The sequence below is a fragment of the Aplysia californica genome, unplaced genomic scaffold (genome assembly GCF_000002075.1).
Source record: "Aplysia californica isolate F4 #8 unplaced genomic scaffold, AplCal3.0 scaffold00300, whole genome shotgun sequence".
Taxonomy (NCBI): Eukaryota; Metazoa; Mollusca; class Gastropoda; order Aplysiida; family Aplysiidae; genus Aplysia; species Aplysia californica.
In genome coordinates this window covers 577,334-596,583 of record NW_004797570.1, presented here as the reverse complement: position 1 = coordinate 596,583, position 19,250 = coordinate 577,334, and the positions used below count along the sequence as shown (strand labels likewise).

Genomic DNA, 19,250 nt, shown 5'->3' with positions numbered 1-19,250 from the left:
AGACTATGTCGTACTCCGTTTCCACTCCAAGCTCCACGCAGTAAACTAACATGGCTGCCGCTACTGATGAGTCGTAGTTAGTTCAACTGTTTTGTGTTCTGACTGTCAGTGATTTCGGACCTACCTTTTCGAAGTCTCTTTTATTGTTGTGCTTAACCATGGGTTTGTGTAAATGTCCCAAGCGGAAAGTGACCAATCTGTTTTGCTTTGAACACAGAGTCAATGTGTGTGAACATTGTCTTGTTGCCAACCATCCTCAGGTAAGTTGATCTCTCATAATAGTCTCTACCTCCAGGTCTCTATTCTTGACTAGATAGACTCTAGTTCTAGATTGTAGATCAGATCTAGATATCTAGATCGCTAGAGAAGTAGAAGACTAGAGGCTATTGTGTAGAATAGTAACTCTATAACTATTATTGTATAATAGTAGATCTATACCATCTAGGCCTAGGGCCTAGGGTGAGAATAGGAAAGTGGCTAGATCTATTCTCACCCGCCCGGAAGTTCTTGCAAGATCTACTCCTCCCCTCTTCTCTCTCTCTCTGTCTCTTTCTGAATACTGTCTATCGGTGTGGACGATCAAATTGACCAAAACAAAGTTAAAAAATGATGTTAAAACACAAAAGTAAATTAATTTGGTTGTCTACAAAGATGCTACGGCTATTTAACTTTTCGAATCAAGCCGAACTACGCGGGTCGCCATTTTGTTTTGTTCTCTCTCTCACTCTCTCTCTCTCTCCACTGCCCACAGACAAAATTGTACGCTTTTAGTAGGCTACAAGTACAGTTGTAATGGAACGTTTGTTCACAGCACAGAATTCTACAATTTTTCTCTTATCACAGTGTAGAATTCTGTGGTTTAGGGTGAACGCAAAATTTGTTGACACGCGCACCGGGTGAGAATAGCCACAAGACCCGCCTGCACTATTCTCACCCCGGGTGAGAATAGAGGTGGCCGAGAATAGCGCGTAGGCCTCTCACAGCCACAGGCCACAGGGGTGAGAGTAGTGAGAGGGAAAGCCTTTTGCTATTCTCACCCGGTGTGCATGCGTTCACTGCTTGGCTTAGTGTATAGGCTCAAGCTGATCACTCTGAGAGATAGGGCAAGTCTCTTGGCTATTAGCAATGACCACGAAAATCCTTTTTTTGCCAGAAAATGTTTGCAAATATGTGCATTTTGTAGCTTTATCTTCACTGAGCATAGAACTTTTTGAATTTTTAAAATCCATCAATAAACAAAAAAGTTACGGATTTTTTAATCAATTAATTTCTGGTACACTTTTATATAATGAAAAAACCCCAAAATATGGGACGTTCTTTGGTGAGTTTTGAGACAATATTCGTCATAACTCGCTCATTTCTCTGGTATTTAAAAGAAACTTGGCAACCCAGTACATTTTCTAGTGCAGAATCTAGTCCTGCTTTCAGATTTTTCATAGCTATCCTATTTTTTGCGTTATGAAGACGTTTATAGGTAAAAATGTTGGCCTTTTTCGGTGCGTTTTGAGACAATATTTGTCATAGCTCGCCTATTTCTTGGAATATGTAAATGAAACTTGGCAGTCTAGTACATTTTTTAATGCAGAATTTAGCCATGCAGTCAGGTTTTTAATATCTGTCATACTTTTTGAGTTGTAAAGACATTAACAGGTAAAAAAGTGGCGTTCTTTACAGATTTACAAAGATTATCAGTCATATGTTCTCCCAAAGTCATGATATTTGAATGAAACTTGGCAACATAAAAGGTTCTTCCTTGCCAAGCAATATTCTGGATCAATTTGTCACAAAAATGTAAGTAGAGAGCTACTAATAAATCCAGTTTTGTACTAGTAAAAGCATGCATACTTTGTTATAGAAAATAAGATCGTCTCTGTGTACATCCATTGTTGGACAGTGTCCTATTGTGTGGTAGATTAAGATGCGTTCAGATAATATAGTTTACAAGTCATGGGAATATTTCGCATGTGTAGGCTACAACTCATACAATAAATGTAACATATTTACACCCCCCCCCCTTCTCTCTCTCTCTCTCTCTCTTTCTTTCTCTCTCTCTCTCTCTCTCTCTCTCTCTCTCTCTCTCTCTCTCTCTCTCTCTCTCTCTCTCTCACGCGCGCGCACTCACGCACGCACGCGTGAACGATAACAATGTATAAACGGGACTATCTTCCCAGACTGGACTAAATAAGTACCATACTCTTTAATAACAATATTAATGCCTCACTTTTCCCAAACAGAGCACACAGGACGAGTCCAAGTGTGTGCTTTCCCAAGAGGGGGGAATAGGCTTTCATAACGCAAACACAATGCCATACCACTTCTCAAGATGTTTGCTTTTCTGTTTCTATTCTTCTGTCATGCAATCAAGCAAATAAAAATGACTACATCTATTGTATTGTGACTAAAATGCAACAAAAACGCAAGTTATCAAGGCCCCCGTTTAGTTTTCAAGTATCCTTCCCCCCCTTTCCATTTCACATAAGCGGGGCCTCGTTTGTAGCGCCCGAGGCGACCGATGGTTGATGACGTCACTCAGTGGAAATTTCCACGCCGCCGGCCGTTCACCCAGCACGCGCAAATGGCAATGTCGCTTTTTTCCTTAGTTACTCCCACATTTTTAAAGATTACGCCAAAACCGCTAAACACAGAAGCATGAAATTTTAAGGGAATAAAGAAAAATGGTGTACAACGTATCAGTCAGTTTGACAAATCACAGCTCCGAAAAACCTTCAAAGCGCACCACATCAACCACTTTCGCAAACGTTTTCGACTGCTTCTAGGATGGGTACAATGTTGTCAAACTGCATACTACGAGATTGACCTCTTTTCTGATTGGCTGCCAAGTTTCATTCATATCCATTCACGAGAAGCGGCGTGAGAGCGAGTTGAAGACAACAACCTTTGCGTTAGTGCGTCCCATGAAACACCCCCGCTGCGGGGGCCAAAAATCGGCAGAACAAAATGCGCTCGGTGGGCATTGCTATGGCTATTCTCATCCAGTGTTCGTTCACCGTGATGCCAGTGTTAACAAACATTCCAGCGCTCTTGTGTTGAAACCGTGAAATTTTGTCTGCAGGCAGTGAGAGAGAGAGAGAGAGAAGGAGTAGGGAGAACTGCCGGGGCAAAACAAAATGGCGACCAGTATAGTTCGGCTTGATTCAAAAAGTGAAATAGCCATAACATCTTTGGCCTGGATTTTACTTTACCTGTATGGACCCGTGATTACTTCATGCGCCTAGCCTAACGACGCACTAATAGTTCTCTACGCACAGACAAGAAGTAGTTCCACGGGCGGCAGTGCGCAAGCCAGTGACGAAGTGAGGTGAGCGAGAAGTAGTGGTGGTTGAGGGTGAGAAGGGGATGGGGTGTTGTGGACCCACGGTGTTTACATTTTATATCATATCAACAGTGGACTTGGATGAGCTTCAAGACTGGGCCATACGTTTCAATTTTAATTTTGAGTTCGTGGGCCACATCTACTGCAGTGCAGTTACTGCCTTTGCCATCGTGTATACTTCACCAATGGAGGCAGTGAATGCTCGGAAAGTAACCGCAAAGTAACTTGCGAAAGTGTTTTTCAAGGGTGCCTTTGCTCCTCTTTAGACTGTGCCACGTACTTTCAATATTATTAGTGTGAGTGCCAGTCTCTGGGTCCTTAAAGTGTTTGCTGTGGTTAACCTTTTGATGGATACGATCGTGATTGCTGAAAAACACGGTAAGAGACGTCAGTGGGTAGTTGGCAGTCGTAGGGTGAGGACGTAAAAAAGTGAGCAGGAGAGTGAGTAGGGGAGCCATGGAAGGAAGAATAGCGGACCACTAGGCACCAGGGGCGCCATAGCGAAAGTAGTCCCGACCGGCAGCTACTGGTGGTCCGGTAAAATACAATCTTACCCATCTTTGTAAGACGACCAGATTAGTTTACTTTTGTGCTATTATATCATCATTTTTTTCTTTTTGTCAATCTGATCATCCACACTGATAGACAGTATTCAGAAATTAGGAAAAACAGAGGTCTTTTTTCACATCGGGTGAGAATAGCCAATGCTGGCAAGTTTCACCAGGGGTGAGAGGTGGATCATATTTTTATTCTCACCCAGGATGAGAATAGACACTTCCAGAATAAAATGGAAGTCTTTCCTTTATTATAAGAGAGGAATTTCGTAACGAGCGACCACTATGAAACATAGGTCTAGTAGGGCCTAGGACCTAGTTTAGGGGTAGGCGGGTGCTCTCTCTCACAGCTCATTATCCCTCTTGCTCACCGCGCATCAAACATTGCAACGTATGCACAACAAAAAGTAATCGTTTCAAACCAGAAATAATTGTTTACTAGGTCTGTCTCAGAATAAAGTTTCCCTCCTCTGTAAAATGAATGATGCAACCTTCTCACGCTACGATGTCTTGAGTTGTAATTAAATTTTCATCTCTTCTTGGCAAGTCTGCAGTTGAAACCCATGTTGATGTATGCAAAGTAAAAGAGAATAATGCCCCATCAATTCAAACAGTAAGAAAATGGATCAGGGAGGTTGAAGGTGGGAGGTCTGACATGAAAGATGAAGCGCACACTGGGAAGCCCCCATTTGTCATTTGTGGCAACAGTGTAGAGAGAATCAAAGCTGTGGTGAAGGAAGATATATGAAAACCATGCAGGGAAATAAGTGAAATAGTCTGCATGTCCAGTGCAACAGTTCACTGAATATTGACCAAAGGTCTTGGCAAGAAAATAGTCATTGCAAAGTGGTTGGTCCCATTTGTTGACACCAGAGCAGTTCTAAACGGGTCGTTGTTCAAGCTAAAGACTTTTTGAAAACTAAAAATTAACATCTTATGTGCCTTTAATCAAGTTTCTTTCAGTAAAATTCACCTGGAAATGTATTTTTGTATAATATTGACATGACAGAGGTTAAGCTTAATAATAGAAATTCAATCAAAATTTCCAAACTGCCAGGAAAATGCCTGTTTTTCGAATTTCGTTATTTTGATGAGCGCCTGATTTCACCTTGCTGCCTCACATAAAATTATATTAACGAGAGAACATAAAATTACTAAAAATCATAGTTATACTGGTAAATGTGGAAGTTGAATCTTACTTATATTCTTATAATGTTGCCCAAATCCATCAGTTCTGAATTAAGTGTTGTACACTAGAATAATCACCCTATTGTCAAAAGTATTGTATTGATTTGTGCTTGGAAGTTGGAATTTTACCTGGGGGGGAGGGTTATAATACGGCTGATTTTTCTAATTGCACTGTGGTTTCACAATTATTGATTGTCTGATGAAAAGTTCTGCAACTGAGAATGCTTTGTCCTCCACAGTGTATTGTTAAGTCCTACTTGCAATGGCTTCAGGACAGCGATTACAGCCCTCTGTGTACCTTGTGCAATCGTGGTCTGTCAGATGAGGAATGTGGGGAGTGTGTCAGATTGTCTTGTTATGGTAAGTCAGCTTTCGGTCAGTGTAGCCACAGACACTTGATCTCTGCATAATGATATAAATATTTTGTAAAAATAAAGATAAGTACAGTCCGTGCCAGCTTTAAGCACGCCGGCTTAAAGCACGTTTCGGACTTAAGCACGCTAAACGGCTCTTACAGAATTTTTGCTATATAAATTACACGCCTTTAAGCACGGTAACTTCGGCTTCAAGCACGCTTCATTTACAAGACAGTCAATATTTTCATGATGACCCATCGAAGTTCGAACGCAGTCTACACCGCAGCAGTGGAGTGTGTCAAGAGAAACACAAAGAACGCAAGTGATGGACACACACACTCACACGGGCGGAGAGGAAGGCAGATGCACACAGCCGCGCGCTAGGACATAGGATCTAGCCTAGGCCTAGGGCAAAGCTACACACGACCAAAAAAATACAAAGAGAGTCAGGGAGACGAGAAAGGGGGGCTGGCTGCGATTTCACCTTTGACCCTCGCTATCCATTAATCCTGATTGTGTATCACGCGCGAGGTGGGATGAAGGCGGTGGTATGAGTGGCACAGCGGGCAGTGGTACGCACAGGCAGTGTGTAGGCCTAGTGTGCCGTATCGTGACTGGCCGTCTAAATTAAGTTTTCATTTCCCATTCGACTAAAAAACAAAAACAAACAAGCGAACAAAAACTACCATGGCGGGTGTCTAAATAACAGTGCACACTTTTGCGGGACCGCTATAGGCCTACTTACAAACGAAGGGAAATAGCACGGGAAATTTTCTACATGAAAATCTCTGGATTATGTCTACTTCGCACTTAAGCACGCTTCGGCTTTAAGCACGCTTAAGCTTTCTCCCGACGACCGTGCTTAAAGCCGGCATGGACTGTATTATCTTTAAATGTTTTCCGGTTTAATGTTATTTTAGTTACTCCTTTGTAAAACAATTAAAAGCTAAATCAATGTCAACAAAGACTGATTTGATTTCCTAACCATTACAGTCACAAGTTTTCATACTTGTTTACATTCCAGGTATGTGTTGTGATTTCTATCCATTTTAAGTTTCCTCCAGATTGTGAACACATTGACATCTTCTAAATGTTGTGACTTCTGTCATCTGGTTCTAATAGTCCATTGACACAGGTATGACACAGGCATGTTCCATACCAAGCTTTCTGTCCTCCCCCAGATGTGTTCCACTGGTCATGCCTGAACCAGTATGCACAGCAGTTCCCAGCCCATACAGCCCCTGCTGGCTACACCTGCCCTCTGTGCAACAGCTGCATCTTTCCCCAGACCAACTTGGCTTCACCAGTGGCAGATGCACTCCGGTCTCTCCTCAAGCAAGTCAACTGGGCCCGGGCAGGTCTTGGCTTACCACTGGTCAGTGGCCTTCTTCTGCTCTTTGAAACTATCATCAATATCATAAGTTATTGTATGGGGTGAAATGGACTATTTGTATTCATGATTTCACTCCACTGGAAGGGTTCACACTGCTATTTTGAAACTTATTCTGATCTGATTTTTTTATGTCCTTGTTCAAGAGGTCAAAGAATGGAACAGCCAGGAGGTTTGATAACTTCCAGTGACAGTGTTTTCCATCCCATCACTTACTATGTACTCTTAGTTCAAAGACGGCAATATTTTTCCAAACCTCAAAAGTCAAAGATTAGAATCTTGCATTTCTATGCTATAATTATTTCCTTTGCCTGTAAATGTAAAGACAATGAGAATATTCCAAACTCACAAACACATACTCATGTCCCACAGATAGAGGAGTCAGAGGCTCCACTTCCTCCTCCCCCCTCGTCTCAGAGCGCAACGAGTTTGACAGCCACAAGCAATGGACAAGCAGGAAGTCAGCTGAGGTCAGATGCTACCCTGGGCTATGTGTCTGGTCTCGGTGTGTCACCAGCTCCAAACAGTGGGACAACCACCTCTGGGGGAAGACCCAGTGCCCAGGTGGCACCCTATCTGGCAACTCCACCTGGCTACAGCAGTAACCAGCACAGTGTGATCAGCGTGGATGAAGGTACCTCTGTCAGAGGACAGGACAGATTTGTCCAGTTCACCAGTAAGTTGCTTCTCCAGTTCCTTAATACAATATTAACTTTGCTTTGATAAATGGGCTAGAATCTGGAAGTTGTTGTTGTTGGGGGGGGGGGTAAATATGGCTGAAGTAGATATATCCCTTTTACCACGGAAAGGGGTGTTCATTATTAAAACATGTTTATTTCTTTTTTTTATTAACTGACAAGGGGTTTGTTTTCTTCTTTACTTATCTATTCTCTTTTGATTGTGGGGTGGAGATGAATGGCTGAAGCGGATTCCATTTTCAGCTGGGAAAGGTATGTGTGAGACAAGACCAAGCTCTCGGCATGCCTTCCAAGTTGTTGTCCTAGTGATTACCATTGTTGTCTCTGCATATTGTTTTCCTGGTTGTAGCTAAATGCTTATGTTGGAGCCTTGACAATTATGAAATTAAGATTTATGTGCTTAAAGGATGTTGTCATGTCAATATTTCTTTCTTCTATTGTTAAACAAACGTGTTTATTCCTATTTGATTCTTTTCATCTAAATGCTGCAGGTAGTTAGAGTTATAGTCTGGACAATGCCAAATGGACAACTTGTTGACCTCATTACACTGAATCTGTGTGCCCAGTGACATGCCTATTAGTGCTTCAAATTTAGCACTCTGTCGGCGCCTGGTTTTGGGTTTGACCAAACTGTATATCTCTCTCTTTCCCCCCCCCCCCCCCCCTAAAATTTCTAGCTGAGCCCCTGAAACGACACCCTTGTATCATTATGGTTTTAGCGTGGTACCATGCTTGCTATAAAAAGTGCGCAGTGTTGAGCTTAATAAACAATTAATGACTAACGATTATATAGACAGCACCTCTTTATATTTGTCGCATACGCACGAAAATCAAGATTTTTAAAAATCCTTTTGAATTCAGAGGCGCATGCAAAAAATCAGAGAGACTCGCCACTAGATTTGGTGTAATGAGATCAACAAGTTGTCCATTTGGCATTGCCTGGACTATAGTAAGGAATTGACTATTGAATGATCCTAAGAGGATATTTATCTTGATAAGTTTCCCTTGAGAGCTATAACTAAGTATCAGTCCTTTCACTTCTAGTTCTAGGCTTTTTGTTGTCCATCTGGTGTGTAATTTGTATAGTAGTGTGGGAAGTCATGTTTTCGCAACATGTTCAGAAGTGTTTTTCATGTAAAAGAAAAGAACTTGGGGATCTTGTAAATTCTGATGGAAAGAGAAAACTTTCTTGCTAAGGGAGAGTTTCTTTGCTTTTAAAATTGTTCCCAAACTCAAAACAAAAATAATGGTACAAACTGTTAACTAAATTATGAAAGTTATTGCACTAAGTATGATGTATTTAAAATGTTGAAGTGTGATTAAGATCATAGCTATTTTTCTTCCAGTAATTGTTATAATTGTTTAGGGTCTCTTGCACTAGAGAATGGAATGTCCATGGAAAGATGGATGAGAAGGAGAAGAAAGAATACTGTTTCAGGTTTGCTCTTATAGTTTTCGCTAATTGATTTTTTGTTCCTCACAGACCCTCGCAAACTGTTTGACACCACCAAGGATGATGACGTTTTTCAGGATGCAGGGAGGTCACATGACCACGATGAAGACAAGTACAAGCGGCGACCTGCTCTGCAGTGGTTAGCTCGCTGGTTCAAGTAAGTCAGAGTTGACTGGGATCCCTGTTTGTCTTTTGTCCTATTCCGCTCGCTTTCATTTATTTGGACCAAAAAAAACACACAAAAAACCTTTGGGACCCAATCCTGACAAGCCGATCTTGATCTGCTTTTCAGCTCTCACACAAGGTGATGGTGTGCAGAATGGTGTTCAGTCACAACTACAAACAACTGGCTTCCCTGGTAGTTTTACTTCTTTGTGAGCTTTATCTTACACAATGAGAAGTGCCCAGTGTGGCCATGTCCACCATTTCCTGTTAACTATTTATCTCATCAACAGGGAAAAATAAGAAATATACATCGCTCATGCAATTTACACTTTCACTTGCAAGACTGATTACAAGAGGATATTGTATAATCTTGTCCCAGGTAGTCAGTTGTAATACAGAAGTTCCTTCTGTAATTTTTAAAAATTTTAATTTTATGTTTTAAAAAAAATGTTTTTGCCTTCTGGATATGTTGAAGGTTTGTTTTCTAATTCCAAATGTGCCATCATTATTCCTCTTTTGACCAGACCTGTTCTTTTTCAAACATGACTTGACCTCTGTATATTGATGGGCATGTCTTTTGCCAAAAAAAAAGCTACAATATGCTTCTGTGAAGAGTGAAAAAGTTCTTTCCAAATTTTCTTTTAACCACAGAGCAAAGCTGGAAAAAAGTATATGACATACTTTATATTTTTGGTCCACAGCTCTATTGATGGGCAGAAGAAGAAAGATCCGAATGCAGTACGCAAGAGATTTGCTGTGGTGCTACTTCTGGGCATCATCGGCTTCATCACAATCATCATTATCTTCTCCAAGCTTGGCAGACAAGCCACAGAGGATGACCCATTCTTCGACCCAATGGCCAACCCGAACATCAAGGTGGAGAAGGAGGTGCTCGGGGTACAGTGATAGCTCAACGAGGTCTTGCTGGTGTACTTTTGGTGACCAGAAGGAATCTCCTGCTAATGGTCAAACTGGGACATCGGGGTCTCTAAATAACTGCCCTCATACTATTCTAATGCTATAGGTTCTGTGGGGATGTATTTTAATTTCCTTTTGTGTGAATGTATTCAAAGTGAGACAACTGTAAAGAAGGAACATTTCTCACTTCCAGGCCTCACCATTCCCTGTAAGGGTTTTAGCCAAGTGTTGATGGCCAGCACTTTACATAATATCTATGGCGTTATACTTTGTCTTTGTAACTGGAAGAAAAAAGGTAAACTCTTCCTTTGCTCTAAAATCATTGCAAGGTCAATCTGTGGGTCCTCTTTATTTCCCCGGAACAAGGACAAACATCCATTCAGACTTACTAGCATTGATATTAGCAATAAATTAAACGGTCTTGAAATCAGTTTCGAGCAGGGGTTGTTGGAGAAGTTTTCCAAGAAACAAGGTGCATGATTTCGAGCATAAACCCATGGATATGATGTTGTGGTACTTGACTACAGGAACTGCCTTCTGGTACTCATAGGTCTTGTGTTGCTGTGAGAGCTTGTTAACACTACCAGACAAAGAAATGGTTACTGCTATTAGTCAACAAACTTAACCAGACATGGGGATCGGGCCATCAGCTTATTGTCATGCCTACATTTAAAGTACAGCTATAAGGAAGCAAGAACCTAATGAGATGTCTGGATGGGGACATTATCATATTGTCAGCCATTACCTGTTCTGCGTATAGTATTTTGGCCGGAGTTTTTGTTTTTCCTTGATGCATACTTTGCCCAGCCACAAAAACTACTGCTGTACACTTTCTGCAATTTCCCAAATCTGTTCTTCACAAGTCTGTTATGCTCTGTGAAAGTTTTTAAAAGTTAAAAAAGTTTGGCTAGGGCTAGCTCACCAGGATACTGACTGAAGAACTTAATGTTTTATCAGTTTTGTTTGCAAAGATGTTATGATGGGAATACATGGGCACAGAATGGCAGTCTTATAGCACAGCTGTTCCCACCCACCCGCTCCCCCATTGACACTTTGCCTCCTACCTGTTTGAGTTTCCATGCTAATTGTCCCATTTCATGTGTCACAAGGTCAGTATTTCCTTCTGTACTAATGAGGTAATTGCCTGATCTGCTGTTCCTATCTATGTCTCTCTCTGGAGGGGGGGGGGGTGTCATGAACTACTTGTAGGACTGCCGGATCACACTGTGATGAACAAAACTTGCAGAGACAGGGTTTGTTGCACAGACGTAGTCTTCAGTGTGGGATGGTCAGTTTTTATATATTTTTTCCTTTATTTTACCTTTCTTTGATGGTTGGCATCGTAAAATAATTGTCAGTGGAACTACCAGTACTTCGAAGAAGGAAGCAATTTAAAGAGGGAACAAACTCTTGTATTTGAGACATTGAATACTTTGTACAAACTTGATATAATAATCTTATAACATGTACATAGATACAATTTTCATTGCTTTTTGCCGATATTGTTCACACATAGATGAGTGGAAATTGAATGCTGACAGTGCTGAGAGCTCAAATACTTATGAAAATCTTACAACTTTCTCCTGGCTTGGTTTACTCTGGTTTTATGTTTTTTTAATGATTGTCAGATGTCTGTTTATAGCACAGCTATGTACGTTAGAAGTGATGTTTGAGATGGTCAGATTTATTTAGCTGATTGCTTTGTCCCTAGCAATATTGCTAAACAGTTGACTGAACATATCAGTTGCATGTGAAGTCCTCCTGCATCCCAAGGTCCTGTCAAGACTAAATAGTCAAAGAAGTCAACTTAACTCATCAAAATACTCTTGGCTTACAAGTTGAGCATCTGACTGCTTTTTCATCATGCACTTGCACATTTCGTAGTCAAAAGCATTTTTCTTTTTCAAAGGATGAGAATTTATGTTTAAAGTATGCGCACTGGTGGAAGTGGGAGATTTAAATTGCATAAACATGAGGAAATGTGCTCTCTCAAAAATTACAAATTGGTTTCCTGTGTGAAATGGTCAACAGTGTCAGAAGGAGGCTGAATTTTTAAAGTTTTTTCTTAAGCATGAAGAGATGCTATAGACTGAAGAATAGGTCAACACAAGACTTCATCCCTATATAGCTGTGGAAGTCATGTGTACCTGTGTTTATTTCCTTTTAGCTCCTCAACTACTTAGTGCAAGTCTCCACCATATGCCATTTTGAAAAGTGACGTATATAATGGAGTCTTACACTGAGCAGTTATGTTCTAAAGAAAAGAATGACTGCATGTGTATCATGTTTTGTGGGTCCAACTCTCTTACTGCTCATTTGTTAGTGACATGTGTGTTTGTGATTGGGAGTGTTCATACCATTTGCTTGTATGTTGCCGACTGTAAATATAATTGGTGATCAGGTGGCATGTGTGTTTGTGGACTTTGAGATATGTATGCAGTGAGTTGGAGATGACTCCTACAATGCTTTGAATGACGAAAGTTTAGCTGTGGAGAAGCAGAGAGAAAGTTGACTGCTGTGAAAAGAACATTAATCCTTTGTTCAAGTGATACCTTTTGTTAATATCATTTTCAATGCATTTGTTATTTATTGCTTTACAAGCACTTGTCTATCTAGAATGAAAGAATTAGGAGCTAAGCCACTACTCAAAATGTGATACATAATGGTGCATGTTCATTGGTATTTTGTTTTTCTATTTAAAAAAACAAAGTTTTTGACAACTGCCTCTCTCTTTTTTTTTTTTTTTTGGTAGATCATACTGCTCATGAAATGTACAAATTTGAATGTTTCTCAATTCATGTCCATGTGGGCTTATGTGGAATACAAATTAATAACCATGTTTCTCAAATAAAGATGGAGCATTCCATTGGCAACTGACTCTGTAGCGTGGTGTGAATGCTTCAGCCAAAGGTTTTTGTGGTCTGATTATCAACAACTAATCAGTTAAGTTTGTTTGGGTTTTTTATGTGTGTTTTTTTAAGTAATGACAGTGGTTTTTACACTCCAAATTACACAAATGAGAGGGATATTAGCAAAAACACAGGGATACTCCAAAAAAAATTCCCCCCCCCCCCACCATCCCGGGAATCGAACTCAAGTCTCCTGTGTACAACAGCAAAGCACCTGATGCTACACCTCAAATATCAGTTGAAGTGTGAGCCTCAAGTGATATAATGGTACCCTGTTGAAAAATAAAATTCCAATTTGAGGTTTAAGGCTGAAAATATACTGTCACGCACAACTGAAGTGCGCCTCACAAAAGTCGTGCCCTCCTCTTTATTTCCCATCGGTAATTTCACTGACATGACACGTCTAGACATGAGGAGTCGTGAAGACCCAAAAAGACGTGCATGCATGCAGCACTTCTTTTCCGCGTGCAGAGAGGCTCACCCTGCTATCGGAGTTCTGGGACGCCGTGGAGATTATTTTTAAAAAGGGAGGGGGGGGTGTGACCACTGAGCTGTATACACCTGCTCAGCGCCGTTTTTTTGCACAGTCGGACGGAGTTGTGCTGACGCATGGGATCACAACTTCCAAGCAGCTGCTTGTCCATTTTGGGGCGTACTTCAGTTGTGCGTGGCAGTATATTTTCAGCCTAAGTTGGAGAACACAAAGGCGGCCGATGTCTGTCGCCTAACCACTAGGTACCGTAAGTTATAATATAGGAATCCATCTATACAAGTTCTACAAGCGCACAGAGACACAGTCTTCTCTCTCCACCGATCTGCGGGATCAGTGGCGACATTTTATAGGAATGAAATGTTGATTCCTACTCACTGAAAGCCGCTTCTCGGTGCAAAGGAGTGCCCTGTCAGTGGACTGTCACCGGATGTGTGACGTCATAGGGCTGGACTGGGGACTTCTTCAACTGACCATTATCTCAACAAGGAAACGCCATAGACAAAATCTGATTAGATATTTGAAATCAGCGATCCAAATTCTGCTGGTTCACCGAGCAGAATTTGAGTTTGAGAAGTATTTTTAAAAATCAGTAATAATGGGGGGGTTTTAATTCACAGATTGTAGTTAAAGTTATTGAGTTGAGAAGTGTGCTCAGCGTGTTGTGTGAGTGTGTGCGTGTATGTTCAAGAAACACAGTTGTTCACATATTTTGGTAATATTTTAACGTGAACAGTGCCTTGGTTTCCGCTGTATGCAAACGGCCTGCATATGGGATAAACAGATACATTTCAAGCAAATCTACATGGAGGTAAAAACAAAAATTAAGCCGTTCACAACATGACACTTAAAGTAAAGTCCAACTTGTCAAATCTAGATCTAGTTCAGAGGAACAGCCTAAACGTGCTGAAAATATGTGTCCTTTATGTTCTACCCTCGGAAAGATCGGCGCCAAGCGAATATGTCATCAAAACCCAGAAACATATTCGGTGGCCTCTCTGTCCTCGCCCTTAGACTTAAAAATAAACTTTAGACAAAAAGTTTGGGGACAAAAAAGAGCACAACATATTTTGTGATAGACAAAAATAGAATGATGATATGTGGGAGTGAAGTTTTGTAAGGAATCCCTGAGGACAAATGACAGTTTAGACTACCAAGGGAAGAAAATTGTGACACTTTGCGAGTTACTGAACACCAGTTTATTGAAGAGAAGTGAGTAACATTTTGTGTTCTGACGTTGGCATACAGCCATACATCCCAGACACAATGAAACGAGGTGGAAAGTTTCCTACATTCTATATAAGAACATGTTCAGAAAATGATGCAACACAAGCTTATGCTAATGCTGCATGAGAAAAATGAAAATGCATTTCCTATTGGAAGCTTCGAAAGGTATACAAGTAAATATTGCTTTAAGCGAAAGCAAATATTTTATACTTCCAACAAAAGAACACTCCAGTCCATAATTTTTGTTGGAGTTTAATTTGCCACAATCTCCAGAATGACAGTTATCTAGACAAACAACAAGAGACCAGCAAATATTTGAATCTTTCACAAAAATGAAATTATCTCCATCACAGAACTCCAGTTTTTTTCATAATATTTGTATGTGAAATCTCTGATAACAGTACTGCTATAAACCATAAATTATTATGCATATATATATTATATGTATCAATCGAAGAAATCTGAATAATGAACAGGCTGGTGGTCAACACAACTCTTGAGGGTCACTCGTGGTCAGGTCAAGACCATTCCCTTGTGAACTACGTCTACAAGATAACACAAGCCCTGAGCTTGGTTTCACAATACTGAGATGCAATAGGCAGAGCCTTGAGCAATGCTAAAACATCTAGAAAATCACTAATGCGTATTATTAAAAAGTGGCACTGAGATTTAGACATCATATGGTCCAATCTACTTTAGAGCTAGAGTAAACATTCAGAAATAAAAAGCAAATCAAGATCTTCACATTTTGGGCCCACACAATTGTATTATAACATTTGTTCAGAGCCCTAAGATAAACAGGCAAAACTCCACGTGGGGGTTCGAGGTCTACAAAAGTTTTCAGTCACCATGAGCACATTTCCAACACACTGGCAGTGTATACAAGAACAAATTCCCACACCTTATGTTGGCAGTGCTTACAAGCAGGGCATGATGAGAAATTTACTAGTCACAAACACATACAGTAAAGCATGTACACGGTCAGGCAAAAATCCACACTACCACTGCACAGCATTTGAGGGGAAAGATCACCAGCATTACCGACTACTTTCACACCACTATGCAGTAAAGCAAGCCAAATGTCATTCAGTACAAATGTCATATATGGCAATATTGTAGAGCCCACAGACTTCCAGCTACAACCTAACGAAATCTCAACCAACAGACTGGGAAAAAGGACAAATATCACACCCATTTGTGAAGTGACAATGTAAAATTGTGAATGTATAAACTAAAATGTAAATCTTGAGTGTAGTAAAGAATTCATAAAATGAGGCACAGACCAACATGAAACACACCTTGTTTCTCACTTCAAAAGCCAACACTGTCCGAGATCTTTCAGAAAAGAAGAAAAACAAGTCAACAAGACAACATTTCTCAGAGCATATAATCAGAAATTAGTAGCAGCGAATCACTCATGGCACACATGATGGAGTTGAGCCAGAGATATGGTCATGAACGTAAGCAAACATCATCCAATACAGACATCAGAGACAGCCTCTGAGTACATTCACAGTTAAATTCTTAGAAGTTCTCCATTTATAAAACATTGAGGATTTCAACACTGAGAATGTTCTTTTAAAAAATTAAGACAACTACGCTTCCTTTTCACAGCTGCTTACAACAAGGCAATTTACTCTAACAAATCTTCACACAACTATTACTACAATCATATTTCGCTCTCACTATCATTTTTCTGTATTGCATTCAGCAGGAGTGATCAAGCATGTGCGTTCACACACGCACACATATATACACACACATTCACACATGCCCAAGCGAAGTTGGTCTACAGATCAGCATCACTGATGGCCAAGAGTTCAAAGTGCTGAAAGCAGCTAGACATTGCATTGTAGGGGAGTTGATGGAATAAACATCTACACCTTTGTATTTGTGCAGAGCAATGGGACAGCGAAGTAGCATGAGTTTGGAAGCAACAAAGAAAAACAGTCTACATGGCAACCAGAGAACATTTTACAAGATGGATAACATTCTGTCAACATTACGACCATCAAGAGTCTACAACCATCGCAAAATAACAACTTGCACAACATTTCATCAACAACTAACATGACAGAGCTGCCTGTGCCTCTATCAATGTAACCTCCACAAATTTCCAGGCAGACTCTACTCGTCCTGAGGATCATCCACAACATTATCACACCTGCCTCTTACAGAAATATCACATCTTTCTCATACGCAGAGTTCACACCTAGCTCTAACATCACCCTGGGAAGATGACAAAGAAACCCGCGGTCACCCCAACACTTCAGCAGCTCACACCATACGGTCAGTGACGCGGTGCAGAATGGCAATCCTCATGCTACTCAATCTCCACCAGGAGGTCGTCACCCTCCAGCTTCATGTCCTTGCTGACAGCCACCAGCTTGACCTTGCCAGCCAGCGGTGCACTGACAACCATCTCCATCTTCATGGCACTCAGCACCAGCAGGGGCTGTCCCTTCTCCACTTCCTCGCCTTCCTTCACCTTGATGTCGATGACCGTGCCTGGCATGGGTGCCCCCACCGAGCCACGCACCCCCTGGAGAGCCTTAGGATGAACATGCATTTCCTGCAGAGGGAAAGTGAGGTAGAGAGATCAACACAGATGTAAGGGGAGCTAAAGACAGTCTCTTGTTAAACTCACAGAGTCTTCAAAACAAACATTCCAGTACTGAACATACAGAAACCAAAACGCAATTTTTGTTTTCGAAAGCAGAGTTGCTACTCTATTGTCCTCCTGTCAGGCTTGGTAAGATAAGATTTTCTACACCAGGAAAACAGGTACTATGTGTAAACTATACATATTTGCGACAGGTAGGTTCAGAGATCAGTCTAGATTTGAGTGAAAACAATAAATTAATAATTTCAACCCATAACCATAAGTGAGAGCACATAAAGTCTTACTGACTGTTATTCTGTCTATGCTTCATACCCATCACATCTATGGAGACTGATCTTGTCCTCAAATATATGGCCTCATAACCCAGAAAAACATTTTCTCTGAGATATTCCTGTCCCGCTGAGCAACTCCAACTTCAAACCAAAGTTTTTTCAAAAGACATCACAGCGAAAAGCTGACTATCCAGACGAAGTCAAAACTTTGCCTGGAACATCTGGTCATAAGTGAGAAGCTGAAAGAGAAAATGTTTTGAACACCCAGAGAGTCTCAAGAAAGGACTCAAGTATTAGGAAAGCCGTTCAAAAACAGACCTAGCAAAATCACAAATCCCTTGGGACCCACTCACCTTCTGTGCCTCTGTGTCCTTGATCCTGACAGAGCGGAGCTGACCGTTGAGCTCAAAGAACACCTCCCTGGTTCCTGTGGCACTCAGATCTCCCACAGCCAAGGTCACAATAGACAGGCTCTTCCCTTTCTCCAAGCTCACCTAAAAGCAATACATTGTTTAACACAGGTACCTAAAATTAAAAATATACCCCATAGCACTCATACAAATAAATAGGACAATTGCAAAGAATGTATTATAGTCCACTGCAAAACAAAAAAAAAACCTATCTGTTTATACAGTTGAAATTGTCCAAGATGGCTACTCATTGTCGAGAAGAAAAGTGGTGGTGTAAGAAAGAACATTTTGGATAGTGTCACTAAAATAATTATAGGAAAAAAATGCAAACGGGGAAGTGAGAAGAGGGCATTTTTACAGGTGGTTATCTTGAACAGGTCCTGGTGGCCATTACAGCAGGTTTGACAGTACTTTGATCAACATGTTCAACTGTACTTTGTTTTTACATTGGTCAATGACAGTTTTCCGCAGCACATAAATTACTTCATGTGTTAAATTTTCCACAGCATAAAAATAGAAAACGTGATGAAACAACAGACAGTTGGGGTCAACAGCAGACACCAGCGAGTTCTCACCTCAGTCTCAGAGGCAATCTTGGGGCCGACCAGGAAGGTTTTGGTGTCCAGTTTGTCCACAGGGCCATACTTGCCTTTGAAGTCCAAATACTCATCAGTGACCTGACAAACATTCAAACAGCAACACCGTATTAGCGTTAGATTTTTTTTTAAACAACGTTGAGCTGGAGTGGGTGGGGGGATCAAACAGGCATTTTTTCTCACATTTTTCTCCCACATCATAAGATGTGTCTGCAATTTCAGAAGTTTGTTTTAGTAAGAGTTTTACGGCACTTGCAAAACAATATGGTTATACAAGTGCCGAAGATTAGAGGTGTTACAAGAGCGTAATGAACACAAAAAGAAGGAGAGGAGATCAGGACGATAGATGTTTGATAGGAAAGAAGCTGCAAACCATATCAGAGCACCCGCCAACCACAATACCTGACAATAATGTTTATTGACTTGAACGAGTGTGCTCGAATGATCCAGTTCCCTGAGGTTATCACTTGCATGTCAGGAATGTGAACACTACAGTCCATGGACTATCTGCACTGCAAACAAACACAATCTCCATATAGCTGTGTTCACAAAGCTCCTGGCTCCCTCACAATGCCAGTATACTTGTCATGAAACACAGGTCTCATTTATATCTCAAACCGCTTATCCCATACACAATCTCATCATTCATCCAAAGCACAATCAACAT

At 40.9% G+C, this 19,250-nt stretch overlaps 2 protein-coding genes across 7 annotated transcripts in view; one reads left to right on the top strand and one right to left on the bottom strand.

Moving 5' to 3' along the window:
• Window positions 1-123: 123 nt before the first annotated feature.
• On the top strand, window positions 124-12,934 carry LOC101856520 (zinc finger protein-like 1 homolog; the record flags this gene model as incomplete). Its single annotated transcript, XM_005101832.2, is given in 6 exon segments — window positions 124-260; window positions 5,316-5,436; window positions 6,614-6,807; window positions 7,195-7,498; window positions 9,004-9,130; window positions 9,840-12,934. Coding segments are annotated over 6 exon segments (1,053 nt in total). The 3' UTR covers window positions 10,045-12,934.
• A 1,702-nt stretch (window positions 12,935-14,636) lies between these two features.
• LOC101855805 (pyruvate carboxylase, mitochondrial) overlaps window positions 14,637-19,250 on the bottom strand; it is a 63,616-nt gene continuing 59,002 nt past the window's right edge. For 5 of the 6 annotated variants that reach the window (XM_005101831.3, XM_005101829.3, XM_005101830.3 and 2 more), the window contains 3 exons: window positions 18,563-18,664; window positions 17,931-18,071; window positions 17,006-17,254 (listed from right to left, as the gene is read on the bottom strand). In XM_005101831.3, coding sequence (XP_005101888.1) covers window positions 17,006-17,254; window positions 17,931-18,071; window positions 18,563-18,664 — 492 coding nt within the window. Of the gene's footprint in view, window positions 17,255-17,930; window positions 18,072-18,562; window positions 18,665-19,250 lie in introns of all 6 variants that reach the window. The other variant, XM_005101828.3, reaches the window with a different exon arrangement.